Source organism: Monodelphis domestica, chromosome 3, assembly GCF_027887165.1.
Source record: "Monodelphis domestica isolate mMonDom1 chromosome 3, mMonDom1.pri, whole genome shotgun sequence".
NCBI lineage: Eukaryota > Metazoa > Chordata > Mammalia > Didelphimorphia > Didelphidae > Monodelphis > Monodelphis domestica.
The window spans coordinates 296,583,113-296,601,792 of record NC_077229.1 but is presented as its reverse complement, the minus strand read 5'-3'; the positions used below and the strand labels follow the sequence as shown (position 1 = coordinate 296,601,792).

At 34.4% G+C, this 18,680-nt stretch overlaps 1 protein-coding gene across 5 annotated transcripts in view; it reads right to left on the bottom strand.

The window, feature by feature from the left end:
• SNTG1 (syntrophin gamma 1) overlaps nucleotides 1-18,680 on the bottom strand; it is a 1,241,132-nt gene that overhangs the window by 372,700 nt on the left and 849,752 nt on the right. For all 5 annotated transcript variants that reach the window (XM_056823896.1, XM_056823897.1, XM_056823895.1 and 2 more), the window contains one exon: nucleotides 1,294-1,396. In XM_056823896.1, the coding sequence (XP_056679874.1) occupies nucleotides 1,294-1,396 (103 nt within the window). The remainder of the gene's footprint in view (nucleotides 1-1,293; nucleotides 1,397-18,680) is intronic.

Here is an 18,680-nt window from a genome sequence, read left to right as displayed (position 1 = left end):
GGACCTTCCAAATTAGAAAAGCTTTATGAATAAGAACTATTGTGAATAAGAACTATTAATGAAGTTCAATATTACTCAGTGTTATAATGTGTTTCCAGGAAAGTCCGTTCCATCTTGGGTTACATTAAACAAAGTAAGAGCTTCCAGGAAGAATAGGTGATTATCCAAATGCTCTCTGTCCTTTTTGGACCCCATCTGCATTATTCTATTCAGTTCTGGACACCATAGTTTAAGAGAACATTGAGACGCTGGAGAGTGTCCAAAGAAGGGTAACTAGGTTAGTATTTGAGTGATTTCCAAATAGAAGCGCCATTAGACTTGCTCTCTTTAGCATCAAAGGGGTGAACAAGACGCAGTGAGTGGAAGTCACAGAGATACAATTTTAGGTTTGATGTTAAGAGAAAAAAGACAGACAAACAAAACCTTTCTAATAACGAACACTTTCCAAAAGTTGATTAGGCTGTCTCAAGATGTGGTCTATTTCCCATTTTGGGAAGTATTTTTTCAGAGCCTGGGCAATCACTTTTTTGGTACATTACAGAAGAGTTTCCTCCTCACTCTAAAATTCTGTAATTCTCTGAATTAGCTCTCTTTCTATTGTCTAAGAACAACCCTTGCCATGCAAATGCCCAAGAAGAGGGCAGTCAGATCATGATTTTTTTTCTGAGTTCATAAAAACACATGTAATATGAAAGGACTTTGATCATCATAGGCAGGGTGGAGGTAAAGTATTAGACACTCACTATCAAATATTAAGTCATTCAAAGAAAGAAAGTTTGGATTCTATTTTTATTTGACAGCTTAAGAAATGAAGGATCCAATGAAGCAGATAATATTAATGTAAGATACACATATAATTGATTATAATTAGAAAGAATCCACTTTATCCTTTCATATCCCTAATAATTAAAGGCAAGTAAACTGAAATTATTCTTTATTAACACATCTTCTAATCAGATTAAAATGTACGAATCTTTAGCTCCAAGAGAGCTCTTAAAGTCTCCTGATTGTGGAGGCACCAAATAGATATGTTACCTATGATTTACATTTTTTTTCCCCTGTCAGGCCTTGGCATACGAAAGTCTGTTTAAATACTGTGAATTCTTCTTGTGGCAAAGATAGCATTTATCACCTTCCAGAAATATTAATTTAGCAGCTGGTATTAGAAAATATTCACATGTAAACCACAATCCTGACTTAGAAAGGAAGATGCCAATCATTATCAGAAAAAAAGTTTGAAAATGATAGTGAGTGATAGATATATTTTTCTTTCTATTTACTATAAATGCTTACAGGCACAATCTTCATTCAGCAACAGTTTGAGGAAAGCAGGTGCTCTTTTTAGGAACGACACAGTTAGGGTAACTTCTTCACCTGCATTCCGAAGAACCTGAACCTGAAAAAAATAAATGAAAATGATGCTATCAGAGCTGGATTCTACAAACATTTTACAATTAACTTCAACCCTTTGAAGTGGTTTTTAACTGTCCTCTCCACTTAACCTACCTTCTTCTATATGAAGGCTTTTCTCCATATTCTATCTTCAGTATTTAAAAAGAAAGTGATATGAAAATGAAGTTTGCTAGTATTTGTGCCAGGTGAACAATAGGCTTCTTGCCCAGAGCACTATCATTACTTGACATATACTGAAGGCTTGCATGGCTCATATTTCTATATTAAGTTAACATAGAAATATATATAAATCTGATAAAATACAACTCCTGTTTTCAAGTTTAAAGGGAATCAGTCCAGGTAATGGTTTCAAAAAGACACAATTTTGCTCACTTGGCTACCCACAAATGCATTTAATGGAAAAAGCTGCCATTTTTCTTGCTATTTCACTAATAAATCACTTATTCCCCTTTCCAGTGCAAACACAAATAATGGTCTTAGTAACTACTGTTATTTTAATCTCTGGCATTGTCTTTTTAGCCATTTTTAAAAAAAACTTTTTGGGCTGGAATTGTGCTTTTTTAATTATAAGGAATTCCCCGAGATCCTGAATTCCTGTATCAGTTAAGATAGTCATTTGCTCTTTACACTGGTTTTCAAGAACTAACTGAGGCTTAAAAGCTTAAGTATGTCACATAATTCCTGTATGTGTCAGAAGTAGAATTTAAACCTGTGTCTTCCTAACTCTTGAGGCCTTTTCAATATCCACTACCCCATACTCTCATTATTTGTGAACCTAGATCATGGAAATTATATGTTTGGCACTTTTAGGAACAAATCAATACTTTTCTTTCCTGGAAAAATCTGTTATTCTAGAAGATTAAGTTTAGTTTCCATCTCCTCTAACCTGAATCCCTGCAATAGTTTTCTAATCATTATCGCTACTTCAAGTCCATCTCTATAACAAAAAATCCTCAACATAGCTGCCAAAGTTATTTTCTGTCTCAGTTTTGACAATGTTAATCCCCTCTTTAAACATTAATGACTCATTATTACTAATATTATAGAATTAAACTCCTCATTTAAATCCACTCACAAAGCATAGTGGGTCATGAGCCCAGTATTATGCAAATCAAATTTCTTTTCTATAACTCCTTTATCTCCTAGCTCCTCCTCTCAAAAAGAACAAAACAAAAAGAATTATGCTCCAGACTTAAAGGAAGTATTGCTGAGTTGAACAAACAGATTATTCTGAAAATAGAAAAATCTGATTTAATACTGGTAAAGTTTAATCTTGACATATCCATTTGCTTATTTACCTCACCACCTCACAGGAACACAATTAATGTCTCTCTTATTTTGAATCTTGTATCTGTCTGAATATTCTCTCTCTCATTATTAAAGAAGAAGAAATTCTGAAGTAATCTCATACTCCCACTCTTGCCCAGCCAAAGGTAGCTGAAAAGGAGGAGTAGAAAGTCTGAAGAGGTATTGCCTTCTTACAAGGGATAGAATTTTTGGAACTTCAAAGCTACAAATATTTTTTTTGAACATTCATCCTAGCTTCCCCTCCAACCAAAACATTTCTGATTCTAGTTCATCTCAGTCAAAGAAATAAAGGAGCCAATGTGGGTGGCTATATTTAGCCTAAAGGAAAAGGAACTTAATCTATTTGGGGCCAGTTCTGCTCATATAACTCCCTTTAAGTACACACAGTGTAGGAACATAGGGTGGGAAACCTTTTAAAACCGAATTTAAGGAGGTTTTATAGTCAAGTAACACATACAAAGAGATATAAACATCTACAGAAGGGAAAATGAGTAATAGAACAATTTCATAAAAAGTTGAAACAGCAAAGATTTTGATTAAAACACCTCCATAAAAAGCTCAAACACAAGAAAACAGGTTAAGAGAGAAGATCCTATGACAAAAGAAAATGCTATTTCTTTGAATAACTTTAAAGAGAAAGCAAAGTTCTCAAAAATATTTAAAAAGCAAAAGAAATAGAACCAATGCCTTCAGAATCCTGTAGAATCTTTAAAAAAAATAGAAAAAAAGAAACTCCACAATTGTTCAAAAGAGAAATAATATTCATAAAACAGATTAGAATGAACATAGAACTTTGAGATCTCAATGCATAATTTTGAAATAAATCCAAAATTGAAAATTTTTGCATAAATGAGAGATTAGCAGATTTAGAAATATATATATATATATATATATATATATATATAAAGTATAGAGAAAAACTTTCAGAAGAAAAAGCAAAAGTAATTCAAAAGAACAAAAAAAATCAAAACAAAGTATATTAAGGATAGTATAGTCACAGACAACTTAAATATCGTAAGGTCTTCTGGAAGAGTATGACAATTTAAAAAATCTGATCTTGACTCAGTAAAAAGTACCACCCAATACAGAAAACAAAGCACCAATTAAGCATATTTATAAATAATTCTTCACATCAGCTCTGAAACACCTAGAGATGAAATGTAATAATTTCCCAAACCACCACTAGCCAAGGGAAATATTTTTTTTAAACACACTGTTTTCTTCACCCTAATTCAAAGATTAAACATTCTGTAATATATTTATGAAGCAGCTAATGGAACAAAGGATAAGCCATGAGAATTAAGAGTCATGAAGATCTGAGTTCAAATTTTGTCTCAGATACTGTAAACCTTAAAATTTCACAGACTTATGAATGTTAAAAATTTTACTCCACATTGAGGAATCCTCCAATTCCCTACTTGAAATAATCCCCTACAAGATAGTGAGAACTCTACTTGAATGTGAAAACTCCTTGCTATGGGAGGATCTCTACCCCATCCCTACTTGGGACTGCTTTAGGGGAGAAAACTCCTTGCTATGGGAGGACCTCTATTCTACCCGTACTTAAGAATGCTTTAGGGCAGAAAACTCCTTGCTAAACAATGAAAGTACTTGAAAACCATACTTATAAAGGAAAGGAGTTCTTTGAGCCATGCCTATTTTTGGAATTGCTACAATGGGATGCTAAGTGCCTATAAAGGTAGGGCAACTTGTAAACTACTTAGACCTAAAAGGTGAAAACTTACTTAGAGGTTTTCTCTTAATGAAATTAGTCGACACAGCAGCATTTTTTTCTGACATACTAAAGAGATTAATCTACTCAGCTGTGAATTCAAAATGGGCTGTCTTTTGGAAAACATCTACAGTGATTGGTAGATGGAAGAACTTCGGGGAGGTGACATAAGAGATTTTGCCCTTAAAAATAAGGAGCTCAGAGAAGAGCTGGAAATCATTCTGAAACATTCATATTGAGGAAGTCATTCTGAAACATTCAGATTGAGGAGGTCATTCTGAAACATTCAGATTGAGGGAGTCATTCTGAAACATTCAGATTGAGGAGGACTTATTCTGAAACATTCAGATTGAGGAAGGACTGATTCTGAAACATTCAGATGGAGGAGGGAGCTGGTGAAAGCAATTGAGATGGAGCTGGCCTGGTGACACTAGAATCCTTGCATAGACAGATCTTGTGGTGAGTGTTAAAAAACTGACTGATTTCTCTTTTAAGACTCAGGTCTAGGCCATATTGGCTTGAGGCCCTTCATACTTATTTCCTTTTTCTCTCTTTCTCTCTTTTCTTTAATTCCACATTTGTATTAATTAAAATCTCTATAAAACCCAGTTGACTTGGGTATTTGAATAATTGGGAATATTTCCCTGGCGACCACCTTATATTTGATTTAAAAACCAAGACACTGTAGTGAAAACATATTTTCTGTGGTCAAATTTACTCACCCTCTCTTATATCTATCACAATTTATATCTTCCACCATTTAATCATTACAGTTTAAGACCTCAAACATTTTAAATCTTACAATTCTTGCTGGCTGTGTAAGTCTAGGTAAGTAATTTAACCCCTATTTGCATTCAGTTCCTCTACTGTAAAATGGGTTACATTGGAAAAGGAAATGGCAGACCATCAAGTATCTTTGCCAAGAAAATCCTATGGTCAAAGTTGGACATGATTGAATGACTGGACAATGACAAAAACAATAGCCAAATTATTCAAGTATCCCAGAGATGGCTCCTCAAAAATAAAGAAAATTAGCATATAGCATGTTATTTACTAGTCAATAACCATAACAAAAAGTTGGAAGGATTTGAATGCTTTATTCAAAAATGCAAAAGATATCAAGTTGTACAACCCAATATGACCTACTCTGCAAACTTGAGCCAATAGACATAATGTAGACAAAATATTAAAAAGAGGAAGGGGATAATCATTTTTAAAGGCATTAAAAAAAGAGGAATGTCCCAAATGTTCATATAAGTTTTATTCTGAGTTAAACAAATAATAACATGAGAGAGTGATTGGATATGAAAAGAAAACTCCTGTTTTCTTCTAAAGAACAGACATACACAATAAAAATAAGAAATGAGAAAAATATGCATGTTTCGGGAAACCAATAATACAGCAATTGGAATCTTGCTATTAGAAAAAAATTATCTCAATATCAATCAAGATTAAATTATATTTTATATCAAAGGAATCATACAAAAGTAATCTATACAAACATTTAACATATATGTGTAAAATAGCAAAGAACAAATATTCATAACAATGTTGATTGAATGGCAAAACATATTTTAGAATGTAACAAGTAATAATAATAGCTGGTCCCCATTCAGAAGTAAAATATACCTAACAAAAAATAAAGTGGAAAATATAAAACAGTAAATTACTAGAGAATTTACAGCCAACATATTTCTATCATCTTTTGAACATAAATAACAATTTTGTAATTCTCATAAAACAACATTACAAAAAATAAAGTAGAATATGACACAAAGAAATATTAGTAAAATTTTAAAACCCAGAAAAATAAGCACCTCTTTTATAGACCACAATGAAATAAAAAATATTTAAAGGAAGGATCACAACAAGAAGATACAGACTTAAAAAAATAGGTCAATAATTTTCAACAATAATTAGGTCAGAGAAAAATATTCAATTTTTTTCATAGCATGTCTATAGGATAAATTCTTAACCAAATAAGTGATCTAATTTTTTAATAATGATAAGACAAACTATTGATTACATGAAATTAGAAAGCTTTCGCTTGAACAAAATAGAAAAAGAATATATTGAGGTAATCTTTAAATCCAATTATTTCTGATAAAAATGCAATTTTTATACTATCTAAGCAATTTTCAGGAACATATAAGAACCAAAACGATTCACCAATATGTAAATTAAAGGATATGAAGAGTGTTTGAAAGCAGTTAAAAAATGTTACTAACTACATTAAAGTTTGCTTGAAATCCATAATAATGAGGAAAGCAAGTGAAGACAATTCTGAAGTTTCATATCATATACAGAAAATTGCCAAAGATAAAATATGAGAACAGTTAAAATTGTAAAGATTGTGAAAGGATAAAGACACTAATTGGTTCAAGTATAGTAGAATTAATTTGTAATCATTTGAATGTAGTGTATGTCAACTGGGTATTTCCTTTGATTCAGAGATTTTATACCTAGAAGTAAAAACCCAAAAGGTCAATTGTGAAACTAAGAGGCCTATGGGCATTAACATTTTTGTAGAAATATTTATGCATTAATAACAAGGAATAAAAAAGTCAATGTTCAATGATGGAGAAATGTTTAAAAGTTATGATCATTTAATATAGTATAGTCTTTGTATATTATATGAAATCTTGAATGTGAATATAGAGAAGAATTGCAAAATGTAAACTTAGACAAATGAAATTATGTATTGCAAGGAAGGGGAGAATATGTGTATGTGTGTGTGTGTGTGTGTGTGTGTGTGTGTGTGTGTGTGTGTGTGTGTGTAATGACTCCAGCATTGTAGAAGGAAGAACAGAAAGAGAAAAGCAAGCAAAAATGAATGCCTTAAAGTTAGCAAGCCTGGCTGCCAGCAAGAAATATGAGAGATACCTTTCCACTTCTTTGAGGAAGTGGGTCCTATAGGTCTGAAACAGTATAGATGATATCAGATTCTTTGATGTGTGGGTTGGTTTTGCTAAATTTTCCCCCTCCTTTTTGATTCCTTGTTCTTAGGCATGGTTCTCCAGAAGAGAGGAAGGAAATTATGTTGGAGAGTGGGGGTGACATTAAAATGTATGATATCAGTGGAATTTTATGTAAAAATGAAAATAAAGCATTTCACAACCTGACCCCAATCAAAATTTACAGTTCCATTTTATATTACTGCTCTTTCTGTATATTATAGCTTCACTAAACTGACCTTGATATTCTTCTCAATCAATATATCATCTCATATCCATAACTTTTACTAACCTTCCTTTCTTCCCACATGCCTGATATTCTCTGGATGCTTGGATCTTAGAATCTTTGTAGAATCTAGCATCTTAGAGTCCATTACTTTCTTCTAGGGAGAACTCAAGCACTGGCCCTCTTTACTCATCCCTCAGAATCTGGTACACTACATCTCAGAACTAGTTTATATTAATTTGGTATATATTCTGTATATAATTCTATGTGTATGCTGCCTCTATCAACTGAAATGTAAGCTCACGGAAGATGGAACTTGCACAGGATTTAATGAGTAATGTTGATCAATTGAATAATTGATCAAGAATATGTGTGAATATAATAACACTATTTATTATCTTTTCTAGAAGAACCAATACTAACATTTGTCCTTAACTCCAAGTTGGTATCAGATTGTACTATTCTTAGATTTAATACACCCCAAAAATTCCCATTGATGGAAAAAAAAAAATTTGGCTGATTTGAACTTCAGTAAGCTATTAGCATCATTTCATAAGATACAATAAATTCATCCTTGTATTCAGAAGTAAGTGATAAACATTTCAGCCATTGGGCCCTCAGGGTTCCCAAGCAGGTGAAATGGAGATTAAATCTCTCTGCCCACTGATTCATTTTAAATGATATCTAAAACTCTTTCTGCTAAGAATTTCTCAGGTACCACTCTTGCCATGATAATTTAAGTCAGGAGATAAATTCAGTTATTTTTATGTAGGAAAAGTCAAAGTGTAGCTTTGTTTTCAACTTTTTTTCTTGTTCATTCATTTTTCAATCATATCCAACTATTTGTGAATTCAATTCGAAGTTTTCTTGGAAAAGATACTAGAATGGATTGTAATTTTATTCTCCAGATCATTTTACAGATGAAGAACTGGGGCAAGTTGGGTTAAGTGACTTTCTCATAGTCACATAGCAAGGAAGTGCCAGAGGCAAAATTTCTATTCATGAAGAAGAGGCTTCCTGACCCTTGGCCCAGCACCTTCTGATCTATTTAGCTGCCTATTGTTAACTGTATATGTATAATCAAGACTTGAATTTAGGTAAGAGGGATTACTTTGTTAGCTTCTTTTTTATTTTCTAATTTTATTTATTTGTGTGTTTGCTAAATTAAAACTCCCAAGGATCTTCTGAAGAAACAGATTAATATCATGAAAACTTGCCCTCCAGATTAATCTCAAATGGGCCCCATATCCCAAGAACTAAGAATGACATATCCTTATGTTTTACAAGCATATGTTATCCCAGGCTTCACAAGCATATGTTATCCCAGGCTTCACAAGCATATGTTATCTCAGGTTTCACAAGGATATGTTATCTCAGGTTTCACAAGGATATGTTATCTCAGGACTTCAAGTTTCACAAAGATAAATTGTCTCAGGGGTCACTGACCTGACCTAGGTTCTCATGACCATATGTTGAACATCTGGGTACCAAAGACTAAGATTGATGTGTTCTTCCTTTTGTCACCTAAATGTAAGACCACCCCCTTCCCTTACTGCCCCTATATAAACCTCCTCTAGGTAAGGCTCAGGGTCTCACTTCTTGTGAAGACCCAGGCTATAGCTTGTATTAAAGTACCTCCTGCGTGTCCTCCTTGGAATCAGAACCAGAACCGGACATTACACTTCTTCCTTCCACTCTGCAGAGTAGAGAATGAACCTTTTAACAAAAATCTCTATATGTAAAACTGTCTTGTTTAGCTTTTGTAATCACTTAGGCTATTAGCATATATGTTTATTCAAATTTTATTTCCACCTTGGAAACCCAAAGTTTCTTTCTTTCTTTTTTTTTTTGTTTTGGTGAGTTTTTGTGGAGTGAGATAAATGTGGTACCCCAGAGACTATTTGGAAATTGAGATTGACCTGGAAGTAACTTGAGGGCTTTGTAGGTTGTCAATATAAAAAACAAAAGAACAAGAAAACCTCTAAAGTTCCAACTGAACATGGAAGCCAGAATGAATAGAGATTAAAATAAACAAGGACTTTTAGCTTCAAGTAAGATAAAGGAGAAAGCTAGACTATTCACCAAGCTACTAAAGAAGAATGAACTCAGAGAAACCCTAAAGCCTACTGAACTCTAGTTTCTCTGGGTTCCCAAAGAACTTGGTCCCTGAAAGAAAAGACCATTAAAGCTTACAGGCTCCACCCTTCATGATGAGAAAGCAGTTGAGATTTCTTTTTAGTACTGACATGGGCATTGTACCCCCAGAAACCCAGGTGAACTATTATCAGGGAAACTCCCTTGTGTTTGCATCCTCCTAACTCTGAACCTAGAAACACCCAATGACCCCCCTAGGGTCCTGAGATGTTTATCCTCTTTGATAGTCCTCTAGACTTAAGATGGACAAAGAGATGAATCTTTATGCCTCCATGCAGACCCCAGTCAGATGACCACCTCACCCCACCAAATGCCTGAGGGCCTTACCACTCTAAGTCATGTCCACACCATGACAGCATCTGTTGTAAAAAGTATAAAATCCCCAGAACTTATGTCCTCTGGGGGACAGCCTTTCCACCCATGCTGTCCTCCCAGGAACTGCTCCCCATCTTGCTGTCCCAACTTGCTATCCTCCTGGCCATTCTCAATATTACTCCCTAAACTAATAAATTTCTCTTTTTGTTTTTAAGCTAAATTTTGGAGTCTTGCATTCTTGCAAAGGATGCCTTCACGAACCCCAGGGGTACACACCTGAACCCCCATAACAGTATGATGACTGGATATGAGAATGACCTACCTACATTTTCAAAAGAAATGAAACAGAGTTTTTATGGCTAACCTAAAAGGGAAATGTCTGTGTTCACATGTTTATGAGGAAGGGAGTGTCACCTTAATTGAAGACTGGTTGAATCTTAAATGTCAGAGAGTCAGTGAGCAGAAGAGATAGCACAGGGAGATTAGCAGAGATGTAATTTGACCAGCAAGTCTCAAGAGGAAGCAGAATAAAGCAAAGATCCTGCCAAATGTTCCTTATGTCTATACCTCCATGTGTGTGCCTTAACTACATGGATAGTATGGACACACATATCTATTCCTTGTGTGTGAAATCTATATATGATACATAAATGTGTTTACTCCTCCCACTGATCAGTTATTTGTTTGCGAATATATCCTTCCAAATTATGGGAAAAATTTTATTGTTACTAAAACAAATTGTTGTTTCATTAAATATCCTTGCTTTGAACTATATAAATGCTTTTTCTAATGAGTAAAAGTAGAAATAAACATATTACTGAGGTTTAGTGAGACCTATTTTGACTGACTGTACTACCACAGAGCAACTTAGACTTAGAGTAGCTAGTCTGAGTGCCTCATACATTGAAATGGAGGTGACCAGTTACATCTGAAATGTTAGACAAGATACATACTGTCTCAAAAAATTGTGATGATCCAACTGAACACACAAGACATTGTAAATAGATTTCTTAAAGTAATTAGAAGTTGAAAAAAGACAGCATCAAAGAGTGATCTGAATGCCATGGCGTTCACTGTTTTTCAGCTAGAAATGATATAGTTGAAAATATGTGATTTTTTTTCTCAGGTTGCAGGTATAGTTATCGGTTGTCTTTAGAGTTCCACTGTTGAATATCTTCAGTTTTGATTTTTCTTTTGGGTTCCTTTTCTCTCCCTTGATAAATTCTGATAGAAAAACCATATATACAAATATATTGTTTGTGTTTTAGAACTCACATACAAGTTCAGCTAAAATCTTTTTTTTTTTTGTATTTTTGTTTTACTTTTTAATTGTTCTGTGTCACATGTGGTTTGGTATATGTAAGTTTCACTGTGCCACATACTAGTTAAACCTTTGTTATCTACTTAAGTTATTTTCATGCCAAAAGGGAGAAATAGGAGAAAGTCAATAAGCATTTATTAAATACCTATTATGGACCAGGAAATGATAACTCTACACAAACCATATACAGGATAAACTAGAACTAAACAACAGAGGGAAAACATTAGAATTTAGGGAATTCAGGGAAGCCTTTGTATTTTAGGAGGTAGAATTTTAGCTGAGACTTGAAGCAGAGAATACAGGAGGCAGAGATGATAAAGGATGCTCCAGATATGAGACAGAGTGAAAATACCCAAAATTAGGAGATGGGGAATATATTGTAAAATCTGAAATGTCTAGCTCTTAGGACTCTATTCACAGGTTGCCCATGGAGAAAAGAGTATGGTTTGGGATTACAGGAGGATAAATCCTGTCAAAGAATAAAGCAGACAAATATCTTTGAGCAGTGACAAAGTTTATTGATTTTGGGTTCGCAATTTATAGGGGAAATGACATAGGCTAAGGGATTAGGTAAACTTTTTTGCAAGAACAATGATTGGCAATGATTTATAAGATGGAACCAATGGATGTAGATTGCCTTAGTGGCTCTAAATGGTGTTTTCTACAGGATAATAAATCATATGTCAACATATCAATGTGTCAACATGGAATCTAGAGGTCCCCGGACTTGTAACTTGGAGGGATTTGGTGATTCCCAGTTTATTTAGTTTGAAGGTGAAATAGTCCCAAAAGGGGAGGACAATAAAATTGAAGTAGATAAAACAGATAAATCCCTGCCTGAATTTTTAGGGAACAGACCCAGCTTCCCTCCCCCCAGGAGGTCAAGCTGCTTATGCAGGCAGTAGACCAGGTTCTACTTAGCGTGGGGATGAGAATTAGGAAGGGTGGGAAATAAAGGAATTTCAGTAATATCAGAGAGGTCAGGATGGAATGCAAGATAACATATGGCTAACTAGGGCTAGGTGATTAAGAACATCTGAAAATAAACAACCACTAAATAACAACCCGTAAATAAATCTGAGGATTGTCCCCTCATCACTGACCTCACATTCCTGTGTTGGCAATAAGATATGTATGATTATCAGATAAGAACCTATATGTGAAAGGAAATAACTTTGTATCTTGTAACTTATATAAACTGTACCATAATGTTAGACCAGGATAGCTTCCACTAGGGAAGTCTATCCCAGCTGGTAGATTCTTTTTTTGTCCTTTTATTAATAAATCACAGTTCCAATAATTGAAATTCTGGGTGTTTGGACTCACTTTATGAAGTGCCCCACTTCAAAAGTAGAAACCCCAGGTTTTGACCTTGTCACCAGAATGTTCCTCCCTGAAGGAAGGTCATATTTCACTGGTCTCAGGCTAACAATACATCTTCTGGTAGTTTGAGTGGGAATAGCTAATCCCATCAGATTTTAAGTATCTCTTTTGTCCCAATGGTTTCTCCCCCTAGGCTTAAATCCTTTACCAAAGTGGTCCAGCCCTGGGCTGGATCTTTCCCTTTTGTGTCCATTGTAAACCATCAGCACCTCACTGTTATTACTGTCTGGAACTTCTCATTTTCCTTTCTCACCATTGTAAAGTCAATAAACTGTCCTTCTCATCCTCAGCCCCCAGGTTTCACCTAGAAAGGTATTTAAGCTCCCTACCTTTAATGGCTCTTCAGAGTCATCATCTAGTGTGATGGCACTCTCTTGGCTCAGTGTCCAGAGCTTCCAGAGTTCAATCTTCAGACTCTATGCAGTTGTGTGTGTGACGCACAGCTCTGTGTTGAGGTCTAATATTGCACTGAACCCCTTGTTCCCTTGATTAAAGAGTGATTTTGACTATTTAATAGTTCTGTGTTTTTTCCCAGTCAACAAATATATGACCCAATACTGTATGTTCTTCTCATAGAACTCCTGCTTCAGTGATTTTCTTGGCAGAACATGTAATATTTGAGAAGGGGGAAATGTTTGATTTTCTCATACTGGGGAGCATTATGTGCTTGATAATTTCTAAGCCATGATTTCCCAGAGATGATGCAAACTGGGGTGCATTGGGCATTCCACAGCCATGCTGGAATCGAAACCCCTAATCTTGTGCTGCTCCCACAAAAAATAACAAAGAAACCAGTGTCTTTGAGTCATAGAGTACATGAAGGACAGGAAGGTGCAGGTTATAAAAAGTTGGAAAAGTAGGGCTTGAAGGTTATGCTTGACTTTGGATCCCAAACTGCACGTTTTATATTTGATCTTGGAGGAGATAGGGAGCAACTGAAGGTCATTAAAATGGCTGGTAATAGGGCTGGATGAGTTGGTTGATGTAATCATGCCTATATATTAGAAAGATATATTTGTCAGTAAATAATATTTAATATCTATCTAAACCACATGCTTCTATTGAAATGAAGGTAAAATTTCAATGTGACCTAATAAGTTGCCTTCCTTTACTTGCTGCCTATGAAACTCTCATTACTCAAACTCTACTTAGCAAACTACAAGGGCAAGAAAATAAATAATAGGTTGAATCCATAATGATCTAGCTGTGAGAAAATTAAAAGCTCTTTGAAATACTTATAATATTAGTAAAGACACACCAAAAGAAACCTATTCACTTTAAAGAATTCTTTAAAGGACTTATAGAAAGTTTGTTAAGAGGATGTACTGTTTGAAAATATAATCCCATATTTTGTTGTCATTGTAAAATGATTTAACTGTGTTTTGCCTTATTGGCCTGATATCATTAATTTGAAGAGGACAATTAACTGTGAGTAACAAAGCAAAAAAAAATTGTTGAACTTTAATCAGTTCAACAAATTCAACAAAGCCAACAATTAAGATTTTTAACTGAAAAGTCTATCTACCTTGGCACTGAGATAACCAAAAAGGGAGTGTTTCACTCACAGGTGGAATCATCATCATTGGCAACACTGACAAATATTTTAGACATCATAAAAACCATCCCCATGCAGTGTGATTCATTATAATTTTCATTATAGGAATCATCCAGGTTGAATACATACAATTCTCTGGTGGAAAAATAAGAAAAAAAAAACGGATCATTGAAATTGTTTCTTTAGTATAATAGTTACATTAAAGCATTTGTAAACTTTAAGGTGGTAAATGGCTAATTATGAATTCTCATTGTACCCCTCCAAATTGGGAAACATCATGTTCCTCCATTAATGAATAAAAAAATCTAAAGTGAATATTTCATTTCAGCAAGAATATCATGGTATCTTCACTTTTAAATGGACATTACTCTTTACCAAGTTGCTAAATTCCATGACCTATTCTCAGGTCTCATAATTTCTGACCTCTCCTGAATCATTTGACAGCATCGACTTCTTTCTTCTTAACAACAGACTGGTCTTCTCTAGATTTTTGAGACACTATTCATTGTTCCTTCTCTTTCTTTCTATGTGACAATTCCTCCCATTCTCCTTGGCTTGTCTTAAATTCATATTGCAAACCTTTACTATCTCTTATATGACACTAGTCTGTCCTTTTTCTTTCTCATATTGCTATACTTTACTTAAGTGACCATAGTTTAATTTTGATCATATTATAGAATAATTTTTGATCTATATATGAAGCCTTTGTGTCCCCCCTAAAGCTCTATTCTGATTCCTGAAATGGTCTATCAGATAATTTAATTAGGATGTCCCATATGTCTATTTTTTAAAATGATAAAAATAATTAATTTATTATTTTTTCTTTGAGAGTTGTTCTTATTGACCTTTCTGATGTTGTTTTTTATTACAAGTTCTGTAAAGTTAAATATTCTTTTAATATTGCCTCCTTTTAGCATCCTTCTTTTTTGATTGATCATTTTATTTGGCTGTTTATAGGACAAATCATTGTGGATTAAAGCAACCATATGTTTTGAGATTTGAAGTATTAGATGTGATTTTTTTCTCCTTTTAGCAATTTTTTTGATTCAATTGATATTTTGTTGTCTCTATTCAGAAACACTGGACAGTTTTCTTGTGTTATTTTCTGCATGATGGGATTCAAATACTTTATATTTGCTATGTGTTAGATGTCAGCCTGATACTGGCTCTGTTAATTTAAACTCAGTGTTGATATGAAATGAGATACTTAGAAGTACAGTAAACAAAAGAGTATTATATAGCAAATCTGAGTTTCAATTTTAGGAGCACACTTCAGGAAGAATGAATGCTCTTTCCACTACACAATGCTACACACTGTGAATTTCAAAACTATTCCACCCTAATCAGACCATTCTTTAGAAGATGTGATTTAGCTATTTCCTGATCAGTAACAATGGAGATACTTGCAATAACAGAATCAGGTCTTGGAAACTCTATATTCTTCACCCTACTCAGTTTAACAAGATTTTGAAGGTCTGCATCAAACTCAAGATTTAATTATCTGAGGAGATGGCCTTTAACAGACATGTGCAAAAAAAGGACAGACCTCTGGGCTGTCCTAAGTCAAGCTAAGTCCTCATTGATACAGATGAGATGCAGAAAAATGATGTGAAAACATCCATATAAGACACAGCACTTCCTGGCCCCTCCTCTTTCCCTGGAGAGATGACTCTTGCTGGCAGCATGCTAAGAGTGTTGGGTGATGAGTTTTGCCCTGGAGCTGATTTCAGGTTCAGGCATCTTAGCTGAGCCCCTTTGGAGGTCAGGCTGATTCCTTCTTCCTTCATACTCCAAATCCTTACTCCCTTACCTCCTGATCTCCCTGCCTGATACTAATCAGGTGGAGGGAGAGGGAGAGAAAAAACCTACTCCTTCCTCCTTCTTCTTAATTCCTTCTCTCTATATTAATTAACATCTCCATAATTTCCAGACTGACTTGGGAATTTTATTTGGTGACCATTTAAATCTAGATTTTACGTCACACCACTAAAATTTTCTTTATAACACCATATGCCATGCTGCCTTCCCACAGATAAAATCATATATGTCTAGTCATATGTGCAAATCTCTATCTATACCTATACTATATCTCTATTTCTATACATTTTTATCTTGAATACTGTTAAGTATTCCATATTTAGTTGATTTTCTTATTCTAGTCAGTAGATCATATTTAATTCAATCATAATTTTTATTGCCCATAGTACATATGCAAAATCTAACTATTGCCTATAGAAAATTGTACTAGCACTCAGGTTAAATGTAAAGATAAATAAGATAGAGATCCTGACATCTTAGAGTGAATAATATAGAAGGGAATGACATACAGAAATGCATATCATTTTTATTTGAATATTGTATGTAGATAATAAAGTTTATGATAAAGTACTATTTGTTCAGATGAGACAAGTCACAATGTGACTTGAAGAAAATGTATCTATTAAGGAAAAACATCACGGAAGTAAGAACATATACGGTATATCTTATAGGATACATAATATTTCAACAGATATATTTAGATGAGGGAGGTAATATTCTGGATCTGTCTTTGTGAAGGCATGGCATGCATGCCCCAGCATGCTGGAAGGGGCTGCTCCATTCTCCCTCCTCCACCATGATGAGGACAATTTTCATCATCCTTCTGTACAGCAGCCTATGATGAGCACTTCCTCCCTCCACTGTCTGGGGTAATAGGGTGGGAGGGGGAAGGGCTCACAGATAGCTTTGGCCATACAATCTCTAAAAGCTTTGCTAATGCTGTACTCCACCTATAGTACAACTTGAACAATATGGGATAATTACAAATCCTGATTATTGGACAGTGAACTATACACTCAAACTAAATACTAGATTACAAAATGAGGAACACTATCAACTCTAATCCATTATAATTTCATATTTTGTACACAGACTACGGATGATAGAATGAAATATGATGAAAATAAAAGTGCCTTCTCAGAATACCAATTTAATTTTTTCCTCTATTTGTCTTTAATAGGATCCACCACTCTACCTAAAGACACTTCATATAAAACCAATGAATGCAGGAAACAGATCTTTGTATTTCATATGTTTAAGGAAATACCATGTGTTTTAATTGGAGACATTCAGGAGAGAAGAGAAGTTATCAAGGAAAAACCACAAGGATAGTATTCTCACACTTTCACATTGGTGCTGTTTCTGACACCTCCAAATAACAAGAGTAATCCATTGATTCCATTCCCCTTCAGGCAGGAACCTAATGATTCCAAAGTGGGACTTGTAAAGGGTCATGATGAGATTTGGTTAAGGATATTACCAGGGAACCTTAAGAATAAGGTCTTCAGAAGATGCACAGGAAGAGGGAGTCCATGATGTATTTGGAATTCTGGAGCATCTCTGTGATAACAGAAACTTGATTTTCTCATGGCCAAATATAGAGTAATGAAAACAGCTCAAATATTTTTATTTTGGGGGGCAGGGTGGGGTGGAAGGGTGGGATTCTAGTTCAGAGAGGCACAACAATCAATGAACACCCAAGAGATTTCTAAACTAGAATAAAACATTCCTTTACTTTAATGCAATTTTTAAAAAAATTGTTTTTCTGTTACTTAAAAAAATCACCCAGGTAACTCTGTCCTTTACTCCTTCTCCCCATTAGAGAAACTGTGATTTGACAAAATGTGTACATATAAATAAATGTCTTGCTTATGTCTATTTATCAATTCATTATCTGGAGGTAGCCAGTCAGGAGAGGATTTTCCCAAACACACAGATAAAGAAACTATATTTTCTTTTTTCTTTTTTTAAAATCCTTACTTTCTGTCTTAGTATCAGTTCTAAGACAGAAGAGAAGGAAGGGTTAGACAATCAAGGTTACATGACTTGCCCAAGGTCACATAGCTAAGAAGTATCTAATTTCAGATTTGAACCTAAATCTTCCTGATTCCATGCCTGGATTCAAGCATCTCCTCTAATACATGTTGGCAGTGTGTTCCTGGGAAATTCAGTTATCCTCTCTTTAAGACTGAAGGATGGAGAGAAAGTAAGTGCCTATCTGTATTGTAGAGGGAAATTCATCACCTATGATTTCTACAAATCAATGTAATAAAAGGTCCACATTCTGTCTGCCTCTTATATCAAGCCTTGGTTTTTCTCTTTATTCTTTTCTTTCTCTTGAATATATGAAACTTGAATAAAAATATGTATGACTTTAAAATTCTTACAGGATTCTTTCAGTCAAACTGGCTTTATGAGGTAAAGGAGGTAACTTTGTTAAGAGGAAATAATGACAGAAGATTAGGGTTTGTAAGATTTAAAGTAATATCAATAACCCAAGT